The sequence below is a fragment of the Tinamus guttatus genome, unplaced genomic scaffold, assembly GCF_059628265.1.
Source record: "Tinamus guttatus ecotype Peru unplaced genomic scaffold, ASM5962826v1 Tinamus_guttatus_pri_ptg000423l, whole genome shotgun sequence".
In the NCBI taxonomy this organism is placed as follows: Eukaryota; Metazoa; Chordata; class Aves; order Tinamiformes; family Tinamidae; genus Tinamus; species Tinamus guttatus.
Window position 1 is genome coordinate 4,645,017 of NW_028288957.1, and position 24,113 is coordinate 4,669,129.

General features: G+C 50.5%; 1 protein-coding gene across 1 annotated transcript in view; it reads left to right on the plus strand.

Annotated features, from left to right (window-relative positions):
* Nucleotides 1-24,113, plus strand: part of SLC4A4 (solute carrier family 4 member 4) — a 142,828-nt gene that overhangs the window by 26,348 nt on the left and 92,367 nt on the right. The window contains exon 2 of the mRNA XM_088531675.1: nt 17,729-17,802. Within this exon, the coding sequence (XP_088387801.1) occupies nt 17,729-17,802 (74 nt within the window). The remainder of the gene's footprint in view (nt 1-17,728; nt 17,803-24,113) is intronic.

Sequence of the window (24,113 nt, forward strand, 5' to 3'; positions counted from 1 at the left end):
TTGGAATCTCAACCCGAACTTTTCTATTAACAGTCCCATTTTTCTTTCCCCCAAGTGTGTGGTACTGTGTAACTGTTGCACCATCTTCTGTCCCAACCGCTTAGGAATTAACATTCTTCCTTCTGTATCGTAATGTCCTTCTCCTGCACTTTGCTTTTCTGCGACCTTTTGAATCCACTCCCTCTCCTCTGGGGTGTATTCATCCTCTCCAATTTCCTCTTCTTCTCTTAAAGTGTTGTGAGTCAGGGCTAGTACCCTTTGTATTTGTCCTTCTAACGCAGCTCGCCGGGCTGCACTATCTGCAGCTGCATTCCCTCTACTTATCGTATCGGTTTTCTTCTGATGTCCTAAGGTATGCACAATTGCCACTGCTTTTGGTTTCTGCAAAGCTGACAGCAAGTGCAAAACCTCTTCTTTGTTTCGGATTTCTTTTCCTGCGGAGGTAAGAAATCCCCTTTCTCTGTATATTGCTCCGTGTATATGCACTGTCCCATATGCATAGCGACTATCTGTATAAATCGTCACTCGCTCTCCTTCTGCCATTTCTAGTGCCTTAGCCAAGGCTATCAGTTCCGCTCTCTGAGCCGAAGTGCCGTCTGGTAAACGCTGGCTCCAAACTATTTCTCCCTTCTGATTTACCACTGCAGCTCCCGCCCTTCTTTTTCCTTGCTCGACCAAACTACTTCCATCTGTAAACCACACTTTTCCCCCTTGCAGCGGCTCATCCTTCAAATCTTCCCGCACTGTCGCAGTTTCAGCTAACACCTCCTGACAATTATGCACAGGTGTTTCATATTCTGGGTTAGGTAGGAGAGTGGCTGGATTTAAAGTCGTTGGGGACGTATACATAATCCTTTCTGGGTTTAAAAGTAAGGCTTGGTAATGAGTCAGCCTAGCATTTGTTATCCATCTTTCAGGCGGCTGTTTGAGTAATGCCTCTACGTAATGAGGAGCCGTTACATACAGTTTTTGCCCAAACGTGAGTTTGTCTGCGTCCTTAACCATCATTGCCACGGCTGCAATGATTTTAAGGCACGAGGGCCACCCTGCGGCGACTGGATCTAATTTCTTTGATAGGTACGCCACTATCCTTTTCCAAGGTCCTTGTTTTTGAGTTAGCACTCCCTTAGCAATTCCCGCTCTTTCGCTCACATATAAATGGAAATCCTTGGCTGGGTCCGGGAGTGCAAGTGCAGGGGCCTCTAGCAGGGCTAATCTCAGTTCCTCAAAAGATTTTCCCATAGTTTCTGTCCACTGCCAGTCCGGTTTCTCTCGACTCGCCTCATACAGAGGTTTCGCTTTTTCTGCAAATCCAGGTATCCACAAACGGCAGTATCCTACTGTCCCCAAGAATTCTCGAACCTCCCTTGGAGATCTGGGCTCCTGAATCCGAAGAACAGTCTCCTTCATGGCATCAGTTAGCCATCTCCTACCATCTCGTATCTTATATCCCAGATATGTTACTTCAGGATTACATAGCTGAGCTTTCTTAGCACTTACTCGGTATCCTAGTTTATTCAATTCTTGCAACAACTTCCTCGTACCTTCCTCGCACTCCTCTTTCGTTCTTGCTGCTAGCAGCAGATCATCCACATACTGAAGCAATTTCACACTAGGATTCTGTCTCCTGAATTCACTCAAATCTTCCTGCAGTATTTCATTAAACAAAGTCGGTGAATTTTTGAACCCTTGTGGTAATCGGGTCCAAGTTAACTGACCCTTATATCCGCTCTCGGGATCTTCCCATTCAAAAGCAAACATTTCCTGGCTCTGTTTTGTCAGGGGGATGGTAAAGAAGGCATCCTTTAAGTCTAAAACTGTATACCATCCCATATCTGGTGGCATCGTACTTAACAGAGTGTATGGATTCGGGACTGTAGGATGCACATCCTCCACTCTTTTATTAACTTCTCTCAGATCTTGAACTGGCCTGAAATCTCCTCCGGGCTTCTTTACTGGCAGCAGAGGAGTATTCCAAGGAGAGTTGCATTTACGCAGAATGCCAGCTTCCAGTAACCTTTTAATGTGCTTCGCTATCCCTTGTCGAGCTTCAGGGGTCATTGGGTACTGTTTAACCCTAATCGGGTGAGCTCCTGGTTTTAATTCCACGACCAGAGGAGTTTTCCCTTTAACCTCTCCTACCCCCGAATTCTCTGCCCATACTTCTGGGAGTTCCCTCATCCATTTTTGAGTTTCTGGTCCAATTTCTTCCTTCCTCTCTTCATACAGTCTATATTCGTCCTCTAATCTAACAGTCAGGACCTGTATCGGTTGTCCTTCCCGGTCATTGATCTTTACCCCATCGTCCTCGAAATATATCCTTACCCCCAATTTAGTTAGGAGATCCCGGCCCATTAAGGGTACCGGACTCTCCGGTATATACAAGAATGAATGCGTGATTTGTCTATTAGCTACATCTACCTTCCTTTCTGATGTCCACCGATATACCTTACTCCCATTTACCCCTCGTACTCGAGCTTTCCTTGTCGATAGTTTCCCCGCTGCTTTATTTATTACTGAGTATTCAGCCCCTGTGTCTACCAGAAATTTTACACGTTTCCCTTCCATTTCTAATTCTACCCAAGACTCGGGGAAGGGTTCCGAGTCCCGGCCCCTTCAGTCACTATCTTCTTTTGCCACCAGTACTCTAGGTGGCCTCCTTTCTCCTTTTTCTGGACACTCATTTTTCCAGTGTCCTTTCTTTTTGCAAATTGCACATTGATCCTTTCCTAACCGTACCCCTGTTCCTCTGGGGGGTGGCGGTCCCCTTCTTTGCCTCTCTGATTTTTCTCCTGCTTCAAAAAATCTCCTAGCCATTTCCCTCTGGTGTTTCCAATCCTCCCTTCTTATTCTCTCCTGTTTTTCTTCTGGAGTCTCCCTGTTGTTGTACACTTTCTCTGCTACCTTTAAAAGATCCTGTAAGGTTTGCTCCCCCAACCTCTCAATCTTTTGTAATTTCCTTCTTATATCCGGGGCAGCTTGATTTACAAATGCCAAGATGACAGCTGCCCGATTCTCCTCCTTCATAGGATCTAAAGGAGTGAATTGTCTAAACGCCTCTAATATTCTCTCTAAGAAAGCGGCAGGGCTTTCCTCGGCTTCCTGCCTAACAGCATTTACTTTTGCTAAGTTAGTAGGTTTACGCGCCGCCGCCCGCAACCCAGCCATCAGCGTTTGTCGGTATGTTCGGAGACGCTCCCTACCTTCAGGTTGTTCAAAATCCCACGGTGGTCTTACCAATGGGAATCCTTCATCGATAAGGTTCTGCTGCCCGGTGGGTCTCCCGTCCTCTCCCGGCACCAACTTTCGCGCCTCGGTCAGGATCCTTTCACGCTCTTCGGTCGTAAACAGCACTTTTAAAAGCTGCTGACAGTCATCCCAGGTAGGGTTGTGCGTAAACAAGATGGATTCTAATAAATCAATTAACGCCCCCGGTTTCTCGGAAAAGGAGGGGTTTTGACTTTTCCAATTATACAAATCGCTAGAAGAGAATGGCCAGTATTGATACGTACGCTGTCCCTGTGGCCCAGTTGTTCCAATCGTTCTAACTGGGAAGGCATGGGTGGTACTTGATATTCCTTCTTCATCTTCTCTTTGATGAGATCGTGTCCTATATGCGGGACCCCTATCTTCCCTTCTCTCCCTTCTTTGATCACTACTACTCGCCTCCCTTTGTGCCTCGGGCAGAGGTACGTAAGGGAGGGGGTTATGCCTACTTTCTTCGTCTAATATTTCTGGATATAAGGTCGAATCTGGTAGTACTGCTTTTTTCCCTTCCTTTCTCACTACGTAAATATCAACTTTTCCGTCTTTTCTACCCTCCCCCAAAAGAGGTTTCAGCCATGGGGGTGGATACAGAACCAAATCCTCCCATGTGATTATATATGGAAATTGATCTGGGTGTCCTTCTGACCCAGGTCTCATTATTACCTCTTTTACTCTCCTTATTAATTCTAAATCAAAACTTCCCTCTCTCGGCCAGCCTACATCAAAACTTGGCCACTCACTTTTACAAAATGCCTCCCATCAGTTTTTATACACTTCTACAGACAAATTATGTGCCCGACGTTTAACATATCCAAAATGATTTAACATAAATGACAAAGGGGTGGATTTCCCTTGTCCCATTGTATCAAGCTCGTCGCTTAAAACCAAAGTTAATACAACTGCCAGTAAACCAGTAAGGGCGATTATTAACAGAATTCTCCCTTCCCACACTGGTCTCCTTTCGTTAAGGAGATACGGTGTTCCCAAACAACCTAACCAACCACCCTTCCTTCTCGTGGGAGTCTGAGGGACGTCTCCCTCAGACTCCAGCCGACTATCCTTCGGTGCGTCCACCTGGATTTCTGTCGGCTCACTCTCACCCCCTGAGGCCTCCCTTGACTTATTATCTTTCTCTATCTCTTTCTCCTCCCCTGCATTCGGATCCCGGACGAGCCCCCAAATGTTAGGTCCGGTATCCGAATTGACAGGGAGAGAGAGACAACCACCATAGATATATTGTCTTTTATTAATAGAAGAAAGATAATAAGTATTACCAGCTAGCTGGGGTCCGGGCTTTCCCACGCAGGGGTCACACCACGGACCCCGACCACTTCGAGCGTCCCTCTTTTATACCGTTCTTACCCAAGAGTGTTCCCCCTCCCGTTTTCCTGTTTTGCATTCTTGTTAATGTTATCTATTTTGCTGAATTAAAACATCTGGATAAGCAGCCCCCCTATCATCCTGATTGAGGGCAGGGCACCCTAACCCCGCCACCTATCAAGGGTCCAGACCTTGCCATGAGCAGGGCATCCTGACCCTGCCATCTATCAAGGGTTCTGCCCCTGCCATGAGCAAGACATCCGGACTCTGCCAGTTATCATGGGTCCTTGTGCTCTAAGACTCAGCTTATTCTACATTAGCTATTTAACCCCTACCTTCCCTGCTAATGCACCCTACAGCGCGATAGCGCCATGGATGATGCAGGCAGGCAGAGCCAGCCCTGAGGCGATGGACAAAGTCTAGGTGCCACCGTGCAGCTCGAGCTGCACCACGTCTTGAGGGCATCGCTGCTCGGGAGGCTAAGGGCACTGCAGAACTGACTGCCTCGAGTTCCAGCGTGGACCTGCAGCCCTGTCGGGTGCCACTGCTGGTTTTGTAGGGAACACGTCCTGAATAAACATGCTGCTTTGCTAACACCTCTTAAGTGCTGCCTGCTTTAGGGTTGGTTTATGCATTATTGATGCATAGCTTACCAAAGTGTGTTTGAAAGAGAAAAGTTTTGTTGCTTAAGGTCAAGTTCATTTTCTCTAGGGATAGGATATACTTAGGATTTGCCATAGCTGTGTACCTGCTTCTTATTCCAGTTAAAATAGTATTTGTCCTTTTCTACTTTTTAATCAGCGTTACCTGCCAATATATAGAAATGTTGGAGTTGGATTCAGCAGGATTTTAGAAGGGGAAGGGAGTTTCGCTCCCCTAACGAAGGCCTTCAGTGCCTAAGAGCTTTGGAAACATGTTCTGGGACCCTCAGTACATTTTATACTAAACTCTGCCTAGAGGGGTGGATTTCTGACACCTTACTCAGGTGAATCCAAACTCCGAATATGTTCCCTCATCTCAGACCAAAGAAGCTTTTCAGCTGGTGCAGCAGAGGAAGAGGTGAGTACGTGCCGTTCTTCTGCTGGGAATTTGGACAGCGCTGCCTTCGAGCGCGGTGGTCTGCCTGAAACGTCGCTCAGTGTGGCTAGCTCGCGTAGCTGGAGGAAGAGTTAAAAGCATCGTTAAGTATTTAATCTGAAAATAAATTCATTCAGAAAGGCTGAGTGCTCTTTATGCTGTGGATGCAAGTCTAGGAGTCATTGAGAATAAGCTTAGCTCGGCTTTGAACGCGAAGCGAAGGCAGAGTACCCATTAAGACAGGGCAGGTGACTTGTGTCCCTGATGCGTGGCTGAAAATGCCTCGCGCCTCTTCCGTTTCTCTCCCCGTGGCAGCGGCTGTCGGAGTGGGCTGCGGGAGGAAGGGCTGATGGGTGCCGGGCTCCGTGCTCTGCCGCCGGCTGCATCCCCGCCGCGCTTGGAGCGCGGCTCTGCGCCCACGCTGCGGGCCCGTGGCCCTGAGCTCGCTGCCCGAAGCTCTGCGCACGTTGGGAGCAGTGCGGAGCGTCCCCATGCTCGTCCCTGGTGGCAGCAAGGACAAGGTGGGTCTGCACAGCTGCCTGGCGGGCCCTGGCTTTCCCATTGCCCTGTGCTTGGAGAGCCTGCTAGCGCGGAAGGAATGTGAGCGAGTCCGGGCTTGAGCCTTAGGCCTGGGCCTGCGCTTGGCTGGCAGTGTAGGCAAGCCTGGGCATCCCTTCCTGCCTCTCGTGGGCACTCAGCTGCAACCAGGGTCCTCTGCCTGTTGGCACTTTCATGGGCTGCTCCTATCTGCGTGTGAGCGTGGACGGGCAGCGGTGACGGTCCCGATTCCACCCGGGATGGGTACTCTGCGTCCTGGGACGGGCCAGGGAAACGTTGGGAATTGCTGCAAAAGAAAAGAAGAAAAGACCTTGTATAGCAAATTTAGCTTGGATCATCCATTTCCTCCCTTCGCCAAAAATGCGGTGTGTAATTTTTGTTGAAAGGGAATATGCTGCAAAATAGCTCTGTGGAAATCCCAACTATATCCTACAGTGTCAGAATCCTCTCCAGACGCTGGGCAAAGGAGGAACATGTCTGCAGCTTTTAAAATAATTACTCGAATTAAAAATCAAGCTAGAAGAGCCTAGAGCCAATGCAACTCACTGAAAATGAGGTATACAACCTAATTTATTAAAAAGCATTGCAAAACCAACTTCTGCTCCCCATGGTCAAAATAGATCTCCTGGCAAGTAGCCTGAATATCCTCTGAGCCATGAGTGGTGGAGAAACGTCCGAGTGCGCAGAGGTTTATGTGGACATGTGGTCAGTGCAAATGAAACCCTCTTTCTTGAGCCCATTCCTGCTTTTTTTTATTGCTAGATGATGAGCGGGATGCCTTTGCCTTCAGTATTCCTGCTACGGGAAAGGCATGGGTTACGAACAACTGGGAATCTTTCTGGGATGGCCTGGCTCTGGGCTCGTAATCAAAGTAGGCAACTGATGCCTGTCAGGAGAAGGGCAGTTACTCCCCTGGATCTGGCCCTTAATTTGAAATTCTTGGTATTGTGTATAGAGTCTTGAACTGTGGTATCAACCCAAGTTTTCTGGCTCTGCTCCCGGAACAATCATTCCGCTTAGCAGAGCAATAAGAAAATGCAAGATAATGGCTGCAGATAACTGGGATTTAATATTATCGTAGGCTATTTTCCTTTTACCTTTAAACACCCTATTGTGATTAGATGCTGGGCATAAAGCACTTCTTTGTTAACAGGTGTCTCCAAGAGGTTTGTAATGACATCAAGATTTACAACCTCGGTGGTTACAACCTGTGTTGCAGAAGGTGCCTGTGGCCCAGCGATGGGCGACTCCCTCAGAGTCACCTGGGCACCTTTTCCCTTTCCTTTGCTTACCCAAGGCCCTATCACCCAAAGGATAAGAGGCAGCTTAATGTCCAGACCCTGCTGAAGTTATGTGGGCTGGGCCCCGGCTCCTGGCACACGGCTTGTGGCATCGGGACGGCCGGGGAGGCGTGGGGGAAGGAGCTCGTGGGAGCGCAACACCGGGCTGCGGATCTGCGTGGCTCTGTCGTACTTTATTGCTGTGTTTTTTTTTTTTTTTTTTTTTTTTTTTTTTTTAACCAATAGGCCTGCTAAATGCTTGCTTGGCCCCAACAGCCTAAAAAGGAATGTAAGACATAGTTTGTTCTTTTATTCTTTAACGAATATACTGTATGTGAGAGCCGGTGGGGAGAATGGACTTGAATGAATAAGGCTGGTCTTGCAGACTTGCTGTAAACTAGATCTTAGCTGAGGCTTCCTGGCCTTTTACCCCGGTAGCTTTAACTCCTGTCAGGGCAGCGGGTGCTAATTTCAATGCTTTCTTTAAAATCAAGCTGCACTTCCTTTTGTTGTCTGTCACATAGAGGGTGTTAAGGTTAACTGTGACTCTTTAAGATGCTTTTGAATTTATAAAACAGGAGGAGGAACTTCTACCGTACAGAGCTGAGGAGAAGGAGGAAAGGGAATGAGGAAACTATTAAAAATATTCTTAGTGTCTTGCCTAAGGTACAATGCCCTGGCTCGAAAGCCTTATCAAAACGTCCAAGTTCCTTAGGAACTTGGGAGCCTCCCCTTCCTGAGGAGAAGGCTTGAGACATCCCCAGGAAAGCTGTGGCCTACTCCCCTTTTGTGTCCCCGGGGTCGGCAGGAGCCGGCCGCTGACCTTGCTTGCGGGGCTGGGAAATGCTGCGAGGGCCTTGCGAATAACCTGGGCAGCGGCCCTCGTGTGAGGGAAGGTGCCAGAGGTCCTGACTTCGGAGGCCAGCTCTCTCCAGACGTATGACTTTTGTTTCATCTTTTCGTCCGTTCCTAGACGGGCTGAGAATTTGCAGGCTCTGTTTGAGGTGGCTGTGTTCAAGCCAGACTTTCTCTGTCAGCCTTGGCACTCGTGCGCAGGTCGCTTAGGAGGGCGCGGGGCCCCTCGCCGCGGTTCTGCTTAGCAGCAGATCATGGTGCTGCAGGTAGCTTGTTTGCACAGGTTCCTCCTGCCTGGCGGTGGTCATGGGAAGGCTTTCATAAGAACTCTCTGCGAGCGCTTTCTGGCAGGGAAGCGATCACCAGATCTGGGTTCTTGTTTTATTCCCAGTCTTGTTTCAGGCTGACATGAGTAAGTCTATTTTGGGTTGCCCTTAAATGGATGTCATCTAGAGGACAGTCTTGTTAAAACTTGGGAATTGCCTGCTCAGCAGTTCAGTTATGTGCTCCTGACTGTGCTTGGAGGATACCGTAAATCCAGCTTTAGGGCACTTAGAACCATAGTAAGTGCATTGCTCTGCCACGAGGCAAAACGCCGATCCCGTAGTAAACTCATTTTGCTGGTTAAATGAGTTTAACGTTTTTTAAATGTGTTGACTTTATGCCGGATCATGCGTTGTCTGCTTTTACCGGTCTGCTTTTATGCTGCATCATGTCCCTCCTGCTGCAGTGGGTGTCCTGGCGGCACAAGGCCCGAGCCGCCTCGTGCACTGACTAATGCGGCAAAAATGCCATCATGTGCCGCGGTGCGCGCAGGCTCTTGCTGTGGGGCGACCCTGCAGGTCCCAGATGAAAGATCCCGGCCTGGGCGCCTTCCCCACCGGCACCGCGCGGGGCCATCAAGGCGGCAGCTCGCAGCAGCGTCGCCCGCTTCGCTCCGTGCTAACGAAGCACCGGGGCGGGCAGGGAGCCCCCGGAGCCGCTGCTCTGCCCCTCCAGGTTGGTGCCTTCCTCCCTCTTGTCCCCTGCCAGGCGTTTCGTGGAGACGGACGCGGCATCGCGGGCTGCTCTGCTCGCAGGGGCTGCCAAGGGAGCAGTGTGTGGACTAGCTCTTCAGCGAGGCTGGTGGCAGCGGGCAGGTGGAGGGCGCAGTCCCCTGGGCTGTCCTTGATGCCCGTGAGCAGCAGTGCTCGGTGGCAGTTACATTTTTGGCAAAATCGCCACGTGCGTGTCCCTCTGGCGTCCTCAGGGGAGACGCTGCATCGGGAAGGTTTTCCTTGCGTACGGGTGAAGCCTGCTTAGTGGTAGCCAGGGGTGAGCCTGGATGCTGTCCCAACGGCCCGTGGGTGTCAGTCCTGAAGGAGCCGGGCGGCTGCACTGGCACAACCGTGTCCTCTTGGTTGCCTGGCGCTCTTGAGGGACAGAATAGCCCTGTGGGTTCACAGACCTGTGGGCTGTGCTGCTCATTGCTGTCGTTCCAACTGGAGCTCAAATTGATGCAAGTGAGGAAAACGCTTTTTTATTTCAGTTCTTTCTTGGATGGCGTTAAAATAATTTGCTTTTGCGTTGCTCTCCTTTCTCCTTCTCCCGGGAAACGCTGTTCCTTAATCTTTAATAAATTGGTGCAGGTTGTTTTCTCCTGTGCAGTTGGTGTTGGCAAGAAGAACGCTCAGCGAGAAGTTCCAAGGGCCGAATTTCAAGCTATCGGCTCTGCATGGGTTTCCATTGATGATTGTTAAACCAGCAAAGCGGCAGCGTCGCTCCGGTGAGGATGCCATTGGCTTGCAGCACCTCTCCGTAGCCTTTGAAGGCCCACGGGCTCCCTTTCCCTGATACCCGTGGAGAAAGCCAGCTCCTTCCTCCATCTGGATTGTCTGCGCATGCTGCCGCTTGGGCTTGGCGACCCTCCGTCCTGCAGCTGTGCGCTTTGAGTCCAAATGTCATCAAATCCCCGCGACTCTTGAGTAACTGTCATCTGACTTGCGGAAATTCAGCTTAGAGGGGTTCTAACACAGTGACTACCGCTTTCGTTTTATTTTGTCTTGCAAGGCATCAGATATTTGGAAATCAAATAAGCCCCTTAGCGTGCTCAGGGCTCTCTGCCGTGCCCCTTCTCCAGGCCCGCACACGGGGCTGAAGAGGGGCTGCGGTGTGAAACCCAAGGGAAGAAATTCCTGCTCACGTAGCGCGCTTTTCTGCCGCTTAGTTGTTCAGAAGGCCCATGCTGAAGCAGAATCCACCATAAAGGATATTTTTATCTGTTTTTGCAACCCGCCTGTCGCGAAGCCTCTTGCCGCTTCAGGACGGATGAGAAACCGCGCTGTGACGGCGCCGGGTGAAGTGCTGAGTGTGCATGAGCTTCCTTGGCCGCTGCAGATGTGTCCGAAGCGCTTTTCACAAGCGGACTCACTGCCTGGCGGGGCCGGCCCCTGCCAGACCGCTTTTGTGCTGGCTCAGGTGTTGTCTGGTGCGAGCAGAAAGCTGGTTTGGAAGGCGAGCGTCAGGGTTGGTCCTGCGGCGGCTCCAGAGCCTCCGGGAGGTGATGGCAGGGAGCGTGTGGCCCTAGGATTTGGGCACGGGAAGCGGGAAGGAGGAGAACACTCCAAATGGCAGGCGTGAGGGTTAGGAGCTGAAGTGACTGCAGTTTGGCGAAGCTTTGCCCTCGTGCTGAACGCGAGAGCTGCTGGGAAGCAGGACCTGAAAATGCTCCATCATTTTCCCCGGCCGTAATGGTGCCGCGCTCCACCCCGCACTGTACACATGGCGGTGCCTGCACTGGGTGGGAAGTGGAATTCAACCAAGGAACTCCCTTTGGAGATAAACCCTTTCCCTCCAAGGGCCGTGTGGCCGCGGCAAGACGCCCGTTTCAATGTCTCGGTCGATAGGTCGCGAATGTGACGTGAGGTCGGCGCTGGCCGTGCCCCGCTCTGTGCGGGCCCGCGTGGTCCGGGGTAGCCGTAGAGGTGCCCCACGGCTTCTGGTGCCTCGTGTGGCTTTGTGCACCTCTGTATGTGCATATCCAGGCGGTTATGAGTACCGTGGAAGTCTGTGCCCGTTACATTGGCGTGTGCTGGGCTGCTGCTTACAGCGTTGCAGGAAGTCCTCGGCCCATTGCAGCTCGTCCTTAGGCACGATGTGTTTGGATGCAGGTGGCTTTCTGTTTGTTTAAGAGAGTTTAGGAGTGTTGCATGAGCCCTGCTGCAGGTGAAGAGCACGTACAAGCGCCCTCATCCATCAGCCCCTGAAGCAGTGTTGTGTAGGGCTTACGGAGTCTGAGGCCACGTGCTGCATTGTAACTACAGCACCCAGCCTTGGTTTCTGCCAGCAGGGCCCGTGTACACTGCACAGCTTGGGGTCATCCTCTCCGTGTTGGCCTATTGCTCTAGTCTGTTCCTGAAGTGCTTTTCTCCCTCCGGCTGCTTTCCTGGGTTTGAACAACGCCTAAGGTACTTTCCAAAGTCCCCTTTTTCCAAGCAAATGGTTTGGAGCTGATTTTAGAAACTTTCCAGTGCCAAAATTGAACCCTGCTCTTCCCCCATCAATATGCGAGACCAAAACAAATTCTGGAGATAGTAACTGGACATACAAAGCATAGTCAAATAAGAAGTTACCCGCAAGGCACAAAACTGCAGCAGAAATATCACAGGACACGACACTGTCAAGGTTATAATTTTCAAAACCCCAAATCCCTCAAGCCCCACAACCCTGCAGGCTGTGTTGGAATAACAATTTTTAGTAAAAATCCACGGGGTAGGACCCAGTCCCTGGGTCGGTGCAAGTTCACCCCGTCCCCTCGGTGCGAGGGTTTTAACCCCACAGGCAGCAGCTTGAAATAGGGCTCGGGCGAAGTGTGTGTGTTGACTTGGCTCCTAACAACCTGCCTCTTTAACAGAAAAAGAAATAGAAATAAACAGGCAGCTGATTTTGTCGGGTTTTATGGAGACTTGTGTCATTTTACAGCAAACAATCTAAACATGGTAAAACAATGGCCTGCCCTGGCCTCCGGTGCCAGCTTTCCCCGCTCCTATTTCCCTGTGTTTTGATAATGATGTTACTTTCTTGTTTGCCTGGAGAAAGGTCTTCTCTTGCTCAAGCTATGCAAATTAAATGGAGAAACGGCTCCCTTTTCCAAAACCCCAAATTCTTCATGAAACAAAGAGAAGAAGCTTCCATTTCTTTCATGTTTAATTATACTCTTTTCCTGGTAGTTAGTTGTTTCATTTTTGGAAAGTATCCAGTTCAGTCCCTCACATTGTAAGTTGGAGAGTTTTGCTGCAGTTGACAGAAATTTGAAGCGAAATGCAAACAGTCGTGACTGACTTTACCAAAGTCAATGTATGTAATACTCCTCTTGGTTTTAGGAAGGCGCTCTGGCTTCACCTGCGAGTTGGGATAAACCTTTGGAGTTTCTGCCATTCCAGTCGGTACGAGCGTTTTAAGGACCTGGCTCAGTCAAAAACTGAGGCTCGTATTTAAATGCTACGATGGGGCTTGGGTGGAATCAAATACACTTAAGCTGCTGCTGATACCCCATTACGATAAGCAGCTGACAAGACCACGGCAGAGCCTGGCAGGGAAAACAGGCCAGTAGGAGTGGGCAGCAGCGAGGGCAGGTGGGTACCTGTGCAAACCATCACCCCGGGTACCGCTGGGGCGACAATGCCTGACGAGTGGCTGCTCTGAGAGTGCAACAGATTTATTCTCTGGAATGTGCTGTGTGAGAAGGTGACAAAAAAAAGGGGGTGAAAGAGTAGGGGGGCAAGGCGGGAAGCCTGGCAGTGGTGTGTAAAGGCCGTGCTGGAAGAACGGCAGCAAATTGCGAAGTTTCGCAGGCGCTGGGAAGAGATGAGCAATCCGCAGTGCGAGCTTGCTGGTAAGCTGATAAGTTTGCAGAGTTCCTCGCTCTTCGCTCCCTCCGCTCTTTGCTGCGGCACTCACAGCTAATGAGCCCCAAGCGTCCCGCTCCGGCGCAGGCAAATAGACAAGAGGGGTCTGCATCGAAAGCCGTGAGGCGCAGCCCAAAAGAAACAAGCAGCTAATGCTGCTTTGAGGCTTGTGTCCTCTTGTGCTCATTTTGGGCAGTAGTTTCCTGCTGACCGTTGAGAGTTAATGTAAAAGGAACTGTGTTCACGTTTGGGCTTAAAAGCATTGTAGTGCAGGGGTTTTTTCTGCAGAAAAGAGAGACTTCTCTCCTCTCCCTCCCCTGGTGAGCACAGCCTTTTGCTGAGAAAGCATGTAAATAAGTGCAGTTTCAGAACTGACAGGGGAAAACGCATCCAAGATAATTTTGGCAGCCTACTTTGAGTGCATCAAGCAGCCTGTGCTGGGGATGGTGAGGAGGGAACGCAGTGAGACATTCCCGGTGCCATGTCCACCCGAGAACCGGCTTGCCTCTTCCTTTGTTCGGTCCAGAGTTTGCTGGGGTTTCTTCCTGATTGCAAAACAGGTTTGAAATCGGCCCGATCATAAAAGCTTATCAGCAGGTCGTAACTCTCGTTTCTTGTTTCTCCGGCAGCGCTGCGCGTTGGTTCACTTGAGCGAGCTGCGTCTCCGCGCAACGGCCGCCGTTGCCACATGGTCCGTTCGGCTTGATTTATGCCAAGCACCAGTTTTCCTTTTCCCAGGCTGTAAATCAGGCGGTTATAAAAAGCGCCGGTGCTGACGCCAGCAGCGGGAGAGCCCGGGCAGCCGGCGGTGCCGTGAGGCAGCAGAGCCAAGAGGTGGCAGCACCCCATCTCCTTAGCTCTGGTGCCAGGAAAAGAGGATTTTCTTGCCCGGCTCGGCCTGCTTGTAGAGGCCTCGGCCTTGGCTACGGACGCACAGGTGTTGGCAATAAGCGCAGCCTTTGTGCCCCTTGAAAATCCTCGTGTGCCTGCAGGAAGCTTCCAGATGGCGGCTCTTGGCAGGAGCCGGCCTAATCAGCTCATCTCGTTTACTCATCTTGCAAAAAAAGAGCCTGTCTCGCACTGCAAACTGGTCACCTAAAATGCCAGCGGTTGCTTTTCTTGCCTGGGTCAGTGGTAGCTTTCACACAACAGCCTCGCTGTGCTCGTGCAAGTGAGGTCCAGGTTATTTCGGCCTCGCTAACGACCAGGGACAAATAAAGCTAAGGTTCGTCATTGTCTTGCTCCGTTATACCGCTCTGAAGATGTGATGCGAGCGCTGGGTGCTGTAACAAGGAGAGCTGTGGAGAGAACGTCCAGCATGGTGAGCAAAGCTGAGACTGAGCCTGAAGCGTAGCCAAGTGGAGGAATTGAGTTCCGTGGTGGGTTTCGTTTAAATAAATGAATACGTTGGTCTTGAACTAGAGCAGCTTGCTGTAGGGTGTAGAGCACATTTGCTGGGCTCATGTTGGCTGTTCGGAAATGCTTTCAGCCCCAAAGTTATCATGAGCAGTCTCCACTACCACCGGCTCAGGGCACGCCAGAGGAGGATCTTTCCATCTTTTCTGATTGCTGCTGATGATTTTCCTTCACTTCTGTCCACTGGATTTTGGCTTTCTCTCAGTCCCAAAGTTGGGGACCTCTTTTATTATAAATCAGGTCTTGTTTTTAGTAGTCGGGCAGAAGCTTTCTGCAACTCCAGCTGAAAGTAGTCTGTGCACATGGGTTTGAGTTGTAGGGTGGTTTGTGGGAGACCTTGGCCAAAAGTGCGCTGACAAGCGGCAGCATTTCTCCAGATGCCCAGCATGGATCTGCGTGTCCTCACTGGCCCTTTCCTAGAGCAGCATGTGGTTTTGCGCCCGAGTATTTTGTGTTGGGCCTAGATAAAAGGTATGTGAACATCTTATCCTTTTGACCTGACGCCGAGGAGCTGATGAACCAACACCAGCCCTAGGCCAAAGCGGGTTTCTGTTGGGGGCCCCAAAACCGGTTCCTCCCTCCTGTGCTCCTGTCCTGGCGCTCTCCTCTGTGGGGTGGCGAGGACACCTTGTCTCACAGCAGAGCCTGTCTGAGGAAATCTGGACCCCTTCCTCCCTGAAGGCCCGCAGAAGATTTTCTGCTGTTTTCCAGGATTGTTGCCTATGTATTTTGAATTTATACAACTCCCATTTTGTGTTGCTTGATCTGCAGGGCTGAGGTATTTTTTGCCTGTGCAGATTCACAAAGGCTGTTTCTTGGCAGATTCGGGCCTGAAGAAATCCGGCTGTAATCTGAGAAGGGCAGAAAAGACCAAGTCAAGGGAGGTGGCGCTTCAGAGTCTAATCACTAAACTCCTGCGGATTAGAGCCGGGGCGCTGTGCCAAGGCGACCCATGCTCTATTCCTGGCCCTCTAAACCCCCCTAGCTCCTTGGGATCTGCTCTGGGCACGTTTCAGGGAAAGCATCAGCGTTGCAACGTGTCGTAAGCAGGTTTCGGACCCTCTGCAGCAGAAAGCGCCGCCGTTAAAGGCAGGCGCCGAGAGACACGGCCGCAGCAGGCGCTTCGCTGTGGGGATGGGGCTGGGGCGTTTTCAGCGTTTTACTCCTTGCAGGCGGTGGAAACCCGTTCCCAGCCTCGTTGTGCTGCCTCTCTGCTCCCTCTTTCTCCCTTAGTGTGACTTGCTCTTTTATTCCAGCGCGCTTGGAGCTGTGGACGCTGGTGGGCAGAGAGCGCCCTGGAAAGGGGTTTGAGCAGAGGCGGCAGCACGTGCAGACGGGGTTATACGTGCACTGAAGGGCCCGACGGCTCTTGGCACGGGACGCGGGAAACGGCAAGGGCAGCCTTTGCGCAGTGACGGAGACACGCGTGCGGTTTGTGTTGGGGCTGCAGATCCCAGCCCGCGTGTTCCAGCTGTTATCGTTTGCATTTACAGCAAGTAGCTACTGTGCTGCTTTCAAAACAGAAAAGAATAATAAAAAAGAAGCGTGTATGTGTGTGCGTACACAACCGTAGCACACAGGCGAAAGCCCTGAGAAGGGCTCATAACCAGGCGGGCGCCGAGGCTCCCGACGAGCGCGTTGCGGTACTACCCACCGCCGTCCGATAACCCAAATGGAAACCGTGTGTTTCCGGATGCTAACTTGGTGGTTTTGGATGCAGCCTCTCGCGCTTTGTTTTTCCTTCTCCGGGAAATACTTGGGAGTCATTCCTGTGGGCTGAGCGGCTCCTGGCAGTGTCGGGGAGCCCAGGGTGAGGCTGGCGGGCACAGAAGAGCGGAGCTGGCGGCGCTATTCCATTTTAGGAATATATAGATTTAGGTCTCTGGGTGTTTGTGCATTTTTGAATTTTCACCTACCTATCCATGCCTGTCCCTTGTTGCTGGCAGGGAATGGGGTTGTGAGGTAGGGCTGTTGGCAGCTGCCTTGATGAGGAGCTTGAGTGTCTCTCCAGGAGCCTCCGTGGGGGCTGTTGATGACCCAGAGTGTGAGGTACAGGGGTTTTTGATGTGCTGTCCTTGCTTTGAGCAGAGAAAGCTTATGCAACATCTCCAGCAACGATCAACAGGTGTGTGCTGGGCCTGTGTAAGTAGGTTATTTAATATAACTTAAAATTTATTCTTTTGTCGCTTTTATACGTGCTTGTCTCGAGGGAGCTTGCAGATGGCTCCTTGGAAAGCGTGTGGGTGCTTGTTTTGAGCGTGAAACGGGGCAGCACAAGTCCTGGCTAGTGCGGGAGGACTTTGTGGTGCAGAATTAGGAGCCCCTCCTGTAAAGAGGAGCTGATGGGGAGAAAAGCAGAGGGGAAAGGAAGCCGTGGTGAAAACCAGCCACCCGAGGAGGGAATGAATGGAAGGGTGACACACATAAATGACTCTGCTGTGATGGCCTGACTTACTGTAGCCTGGTCGCCGGATAATCCTCGTATGTCAGATTTCCGTGAGGCCAACATGTGACACGCAGCTTGCCTCCCACCAGCCAAGGGTGCTTTGCTGGTATTAAGGGGCCGGCGGGAGCCTGGCCTCCCCCTGCATGCTGAGACGCCACGAGCGTCTGCGCTCGCTGCGGGCGCGTGCTGCCCTCCCGCAGCCACCCCCTTCTCCTCGAAGGGACTTGGAAAGGAACGGGGCTTCCACAGACTCTTGCCTCTTGCGTAGAGAGCCCCAAACTCGCCTCGGCGTGGGCAGGGAGCTCGCTGCGCGTGAGCAAAACACCACAAAAAGGGGAAAAGGAAGCGGGAGAGACAAAGACTTCTTGCTGGGATTACCTTGCTCACACCTGTCGCCCCTGATGTCCTCCCAAGGTCAGAATTCGAGCTCCGTGAGGCCAGCTTATACCAAACGCCATTTGAAAGCAGCCTGGTGAAGGAGCGGCTGGAAGGAGCCCGGGGGAGCGAGCCCGCACTACCATGAGCAGCAGCCTGCAAGTCAACCTGCCCCGGAGCTGGGCCGGCTCCAACAGCTCCCTGCAGGAGAAGTCTGAGCATTCCTTCTTTCTTTTCTATTACTATAGGATGGAGGACGAGGCAGTGCTGGATAGAGGGGCTTCCTTCCTCAAACATGTATGTGACGAAGAAGAGGTGGAAGGTAAGAGACCGCGGGCTGCTGGGGAGGAAGGTTAATCGCCACAGCTTATGTTTGGGTACAGATTTGCCACAGTCGGAGAGCAGAGGAAAAGGGCACGTTTGTTTTGACTTAGTAATTAATCCTAGAATTGACTGAAATGCCAGTAAGTTTAATCAGGATGAAATGGACCTGTTAAATGAGAAGAAAGCCGTTTTTTTCAGATGGGGAAGGTTGTTGTATGCGGCTGACGTGGGTTTCCACCTCCCATAAAGTAATGCTCCCTCTTTTGTGTGGCAGCTGGGAAACGTTGGGGCTTTCTGCCTTTCCTTCGGCCGAGCGGCGCTCGCGGGTCCCTGCGGCAGCGGCGCAGCGCAAAACACCGGGGAGCAAACCCCAAACCTCGGCACAGCCTCTACCTGCCCCCGAGGGAGGGCCTAGGGCAGCCAGGGGGGTTTTCCTTGGATTGGCCTTTTAATTCAGGAGGAGGGTGAGGGAGGGAAGAGGAATTTCTTGCCAGAGCAGAGAGACTGACCAGCCCTTAGGAAAGGAGTAGATTCCTTCAAAAATCTTTACATTTTTCTTTTCTCTAACCATATTGCGAAACCTCAGAGGAAAAAGGAGTTTAAAGGAGTTCAGCTTTTAAACTTTGTTTATGGAAAACTCTTAACTTGATAGGTATGGGTTATTTTTTATCAAATTCTTTTTTGTGTTTCATGAGGATCTGTTGACAGTGTGTTTGATAAACTGGTACAGGAGGAGGAGGAAAGGGCTGTAGGAAGGGAGAGGAGGCCAGCATTTCTCCTCACAGTGCTTTCCTTGCCTTTTTGGTGGGTATATAATTTTATTTTAGTTGCTTAATTTGTAAGCAAACACCTGTGGACTTAAGTTGAAAATATTTTGAAAGGTGTTGATGTGCAGCCTTGTTGTTGTCATTGGTGACAGATGTGAAAACGTAGAGCAATAATGACAAAAAAAAAAAAAAAAGGAATTTGTGAAGGTGTTTGCCAAGAAGTGATTTCCGTGGAAAAGCCTGTGTTTTCTTTCCGACTCGCGTGAAGTAAGTGGTGCTTAGTCGCAATAAACCATTGTGTAGGGCTTAATAGGCCACTGTGTGCGGGGTCAGGGTGAACGGGTTTTGTGTCAGCATCTTCTTGTTCCTCGAGTAGCTGATACGCAGGAACGGAAGCAACGTTTGGGAGAGGAGTAAAAGTTCTTATGTTTTGTTGCCTTGTGTTTCATTGCCACCTGCAGTTATGGTATGTGGGACCACATACGAGGCACATTGCATAAAATTGTTAGTCTTTCTTGCTGCTTCTCTCCGCTCTTCTCCAGGAGTTTGGTGGTGGCTCTCTTCTTTGGTTTTATTTAATTATTCCTGCTTATTCTTAAGGACACAGCATTTCTGGAACACAGTGTTGCTCACTGGTTTGGTTATGTGGTGGTGTGGGCAGCACTTGGCTTTCTAATAAGGGGAAAAATGGGACTTTGGAGTCAGCAGGATGCCGAGATGTGCCCTTGCTTGGTAAGGGTAATGTAAATAGAAATCATTTACCCACTGGGAAGATGTGTTGCTTTGACCCACGTCAGGATATTACTTCCTGCACCTCGAAGATGGTGCCTCCAGCCCGCTGCAAGTTGTTATTTTATTAATGCTCTCAGCTCTTGACATTTGAAAGTGATTCGCTTCTGGATGCCTCTTTTTGTCCTTTTTTCCTCCCTTATCAGTGAGCAGGCTTAATTAATAACCCCCGTGCGCGCCCCTTGGGAAGAGCAGCTTTGCTGGCACTCGGTGTCGCCACTCCGAAGTGCCCGGAAATGTGACTCAGCAGGAGCAGGGAGCTGCCTCGGAGCAGGGCAGAGTGCGAGAGGAAAGAAAGCGAGAAAGCGGCAGCTTTCTCAGGGGAAAGCAGGAACAGGCATGGCCCCGGTGTGAACCTCCGGCACGGGAGAACCGTTCCCATTCACTCCAAGCACTGCACGTTCCTTTCTGTACAGGTAACGACATCCTGCTGCAATGCCACTGTTAGGAGTGCTGGTATGTGTGACATAAACAGATTACTTAATAACCAATTTTGCAACGGGGGAAAAGCAAAGCTCCACCTTATCCTTTGAGATAAGGTATTCTTGGCTCGTGAAGGGTAACTTCCCTCAGGCTGGTGGCCGCCCCGGCCTGGCTGTGGCGCGAGGGTGCTTAATTTCTAGTTTGACAACTCGCTAGAAGGGCAGAGCAGCTCTGGGTGCAGGTGGGAGAAGGTGGCAGCGCTCCTACAAGGTGTTTTGTCCTGCATTTTAACTGCCTTGCAAAGGCAAGGTGTCAGGTCTCCTCTGGGACACCCCTGTTAAAGGAATAAATTCAGGGAAATATTCCGTGGAAACTCTTCCATGGATCCTGTTAACATTATGGGATTAATCTATGCATAGAGCAGTTAAAAGGGATTTGGAAGCGACTTTCAGCAACTTCCTCTGCCATATTTGCTGGCTGCTCCCTCATTTTCCTCCTCTACCCTTTCTCTTTTTGACCCTTGCTGGCCTTTGAGGGCAGAAGGCTCTGTGATGCCATAAGCCCAAGATGATTATTTGGTGGTTGGGTCAATGAGGAGGGATTGGAAGGGCGATGTTTCCCGTGCACATCTTGACCTCTAGTAACTGCAAACAGAAAGTACTGCTAAATTGACTCCTGTAGGCCTTTTTTTCCCCAACCCACCCTCACTTTTTATTCACTGGAAATAGACAAACCTTCTCTGTTTTGAAGATTCAACCAAAATCTCATAAAATATCAACGTAACTTCCACATCATTAATTTGCTTTGGTACCTCCCTTTAAATTAAACTTGGAGATGGTCAGAGCAGGCTGCGTTTTGGTTGCATTGAACTGACTTGGGCTTTGATTACGCACAGCGATGGGGACCTAGGGACAGGTTTTTTTATTCTCTTTTGTAGAGCCGCTGTCACAATTTGAGGTCATCAGGCAGAGGCTGAGGCCTCAGACCTCAGGTAGCCCCCCACAGTTGACAGAGCTAAGGTGAATGCTGTGGATCTCTGTTCTGTGGAAGCTTCTTGTATTTAAAGTATCTGGATGAAAGATTTTGGGTTGGATTCTCTCTGATTGCTCATCACACTTCAGAGGCTACTGAAATGTGCTATTATCTGGTTTGCCAAAAATAACCAAGTCCTCGTGCTATGAGTTGGCCATGGTCTACCGATAACGCGGAAAAGTTGGGAATCATTTTTGTGCTCGTGGAATAGGGAAGCCATTCGCCCAAATGTTTCAAAGCTAGGGAATATCGGCTGCTTAGAACAGCCTCTTTGCCATGAAGACAGCGAATCGATGAGCGTGTTTATTCCATACGTGTGTGTGTGGGATGGCTTTGCTTTGACAGAGCAGCTGGCAGGTATCGGCGTCAATGCTTGAGGCACTGGCTTGCGTGAGATGACATCGATGTCCCCTGGCTGTTGCTCTGCCGTGTTCAGCGCTGCTGCAAGCTCTGGGAGGCCAAGTACAGAGGTGAAAGTGCCTTTACGTATGGTAGCAACAAGGTGGCTGGGCAGGCAGAAGAAATGCAGAAAATGTTTTAAGAACAGCCGGGTCGATGGATGATGCTCTTCACCCAGTGTCAAGCACATAGCAGTGAAGGGAGGATTTTTCCATACCATAATGACAGTGTCTGGCTTTTTTCATCACTATTCACTTATGACCTGGTAGTGAAATACATTCTCCTGAAGCTCTTCTTTTTTTTTTTTTTTTTTTTCCCCCTTCAGTTTCCGTAGGTTTTTCTCAAGTGTTCCCTTTCTTTCTGAAGGTTCTCAGTTTGCTGGATCAGTTTTGCTATGACTGCACGGTTCTGTGGTGGAGGATTGGGGCATGCAGGTGGCTGTGCATCTACTTTACTCCACAGAGACGAGCCTCAGATGTGCTGGTTACTTTTCCTAAATGTTTTTTTTAGGAAATTTTAAATCAAACAGGTAATTTTTAACGTACTGAGGAAGTCCAGACACAGCTGTAAAACGTGTAGTGTGCGCATTTGCCATGCCTTGTCTCCTTGTGGACGGGTTTCTAAGAGCTTCACTCTGGGCCCTAAATCAAAACAGAAGATGGAAAGAAAAGTCTAGCACAGTTGTACTGAAGGGCAAAAGACAAAACTTGCTCAGCAAATGAGGAAACTGTCTAATGAGGCAGAAGGTAAGAGAGACCTGCCTGTGCACCAGGGTACGTCAGAACCATGTTAACCGCTGCTGGGCCATGGTAAGCGGAGCCTTCACGTAGCGAAGGGTCTCAGGAGGTTCCCTTGTTCTTCCCTATGTGTCCAGGACCAGCCGAGCTGGGCTTCATCTGCATGCTGCTGCTGGAGCTCTTCTTACAGTGGGGCGGAATTGGTGGTGAGCGGATCTTCTCACCATTGCGTGATCTCGGCCATTGCGGAGTCTGTCCCTTCCTGTCACTCGAGTGGTAGCCTGGGGCCGGTTGCTCAGAGGGCCGTGGGGAGCCTGTGGTGCCGTTGAGTCTCTCGGTCTGTGCGTGCCGGCTCTGTGTTCCCCCGCGGTGCCTTGGAGGCAGGAGCTCGGCCTTCTGCCAACGCAGCCTTCCGCAGACACCCCGCATTCCTAGTGCTGCCTTCCTCCTTTCAGCGACCTGGGTGGATGTTTACTTCTCACCTGTCTTGCCCTTGAGTGGTGGGTGGGAAAGGGGCCCTGCTGAAGCTGAGCAAGCACAGGGGTAGTTCAGACACTACCACAATAACCAATATGTACCTTTTCTCCATAAAATTTACCTGTGCGTTTAAGAGGAGGAGAGACTGCCCCTGGTAAACTTGAATGAAGCAATTTATGTGTGTTTTTAAGATTTCTGGCCTCCCAGTTGTGCACTGCACAACGCCTGCAAAATTCAGTGTTCTTTCTCCTTGGGCAGCTGGCCTGGGAGGAGGAATGTTCCCAGCTTTTGGCTCTTTCCTAGGAAGAAAGGCCCTAAGCGTGTAGATACAGCAGCTAGGAAAATCAAGGCTCTTAGTTACGCTGGAGGGAGGTCCAAACCTTACCCGCCTGCATGCGCTTAATAGTGCCAAGTGCAGCTTGCTCAGTTTGTCAGCCTCAGTAATTAATGAGATAGAAATGAGGAAAATGAGGCCGAGGTGTTTTCAGCCAAGGTAGGTGCTTTGGGACAATGTGCATTTTGAGGAGCAGTTTGGGCCACTTCAGGAGGTGACCTGCACTGTGCTCAGTGCTTCCCGAAAGGTGAGGCGCATCTCCCGAAAACTTGGGCATCTCGAGTTGGATGCCAAAAAATGCAGAGGTTGTGTTTTCAAACGTACACAGCTTGGTTTAAAGCTTTCGAAAGGAGGCCTCTCCTGCACGGCTCTCCCTCATGTCCTGTTCCCACAACTGGGCTTTTTCACGTTGCTCTTTCCTCTGAGCGGGGCCCAGGCAGCATTGGCCGGATTAGCTCAGATCACAGCAGGCAGGTTCGGTGGCTTCTGTAACCTCTCATGGCTCCAAAGAGGAGGAAGAAAAGCAGCTTATGGGGTTGTGGGTAGGAGTGGAGGAGCAGCTTAGGGACGGCTCGGTGAGAATACCCCCAACGCTCCTTTCGTGTTCGCTCCGCGCAGTGGCTGCCCATTGGTTCACTGCCAGCCTCGTTGCCTGCTCCTGTCGCAGAGCAGTAGCTCTTGGCTCTCCTCAGTGTGTGTCTTCTGGGTTTCTTGGCACATCTTCCATTTCCCTCCCAGCAATCCACCACTTTTGGCCACTTTCTTATTCCGTTGTTTTCTGAACTCAAAGGGTTTGTAGCCTCTGGAAGAAGCCAGGTGAAAACTTCAATTTATTTTTTTCATTTCTTCTTCCTACTTTATATCTTCTTGGCTTGACTTGCACTGAGCTTCCTCTTTCAGGGCCATCCCATTTTGGGGGGGCACCTCACCTTTCAAACAAGCTTTGCCAAAGTAGCCTCTGGATCTTGCTAGGACTTGTAGTTGAAGTGAGGGCCATGGATGGCCATGGAGCAAGGAGGGAGTGGAAACTGAGAAGTGCACAACTTAGGTGGCTCGGGAGACTTTTGGTCTGGCTAACTATAGCGTCATTACGTGGGAACTTTTTAAAGACTAACAGAGGTCACTTTACGTAAAGATTTAACTGACCTTTGAAGACACTTAGGTTCTAGAAACCTGATCTTATCAAAAGATTCTCACATTTTCCTGTTGTCTTACCTACCCAGCTCTCTTTCCTGTCCCTTGCAGTCATTTTAGGAAAAGACTGAATATGAGGAGGTAAAATGCAGTAACACAAATATGTAAAATGGAGGTTAGGCAAGGTTGTGGTTTGAGTGAGCAACAGCTTTTGGGG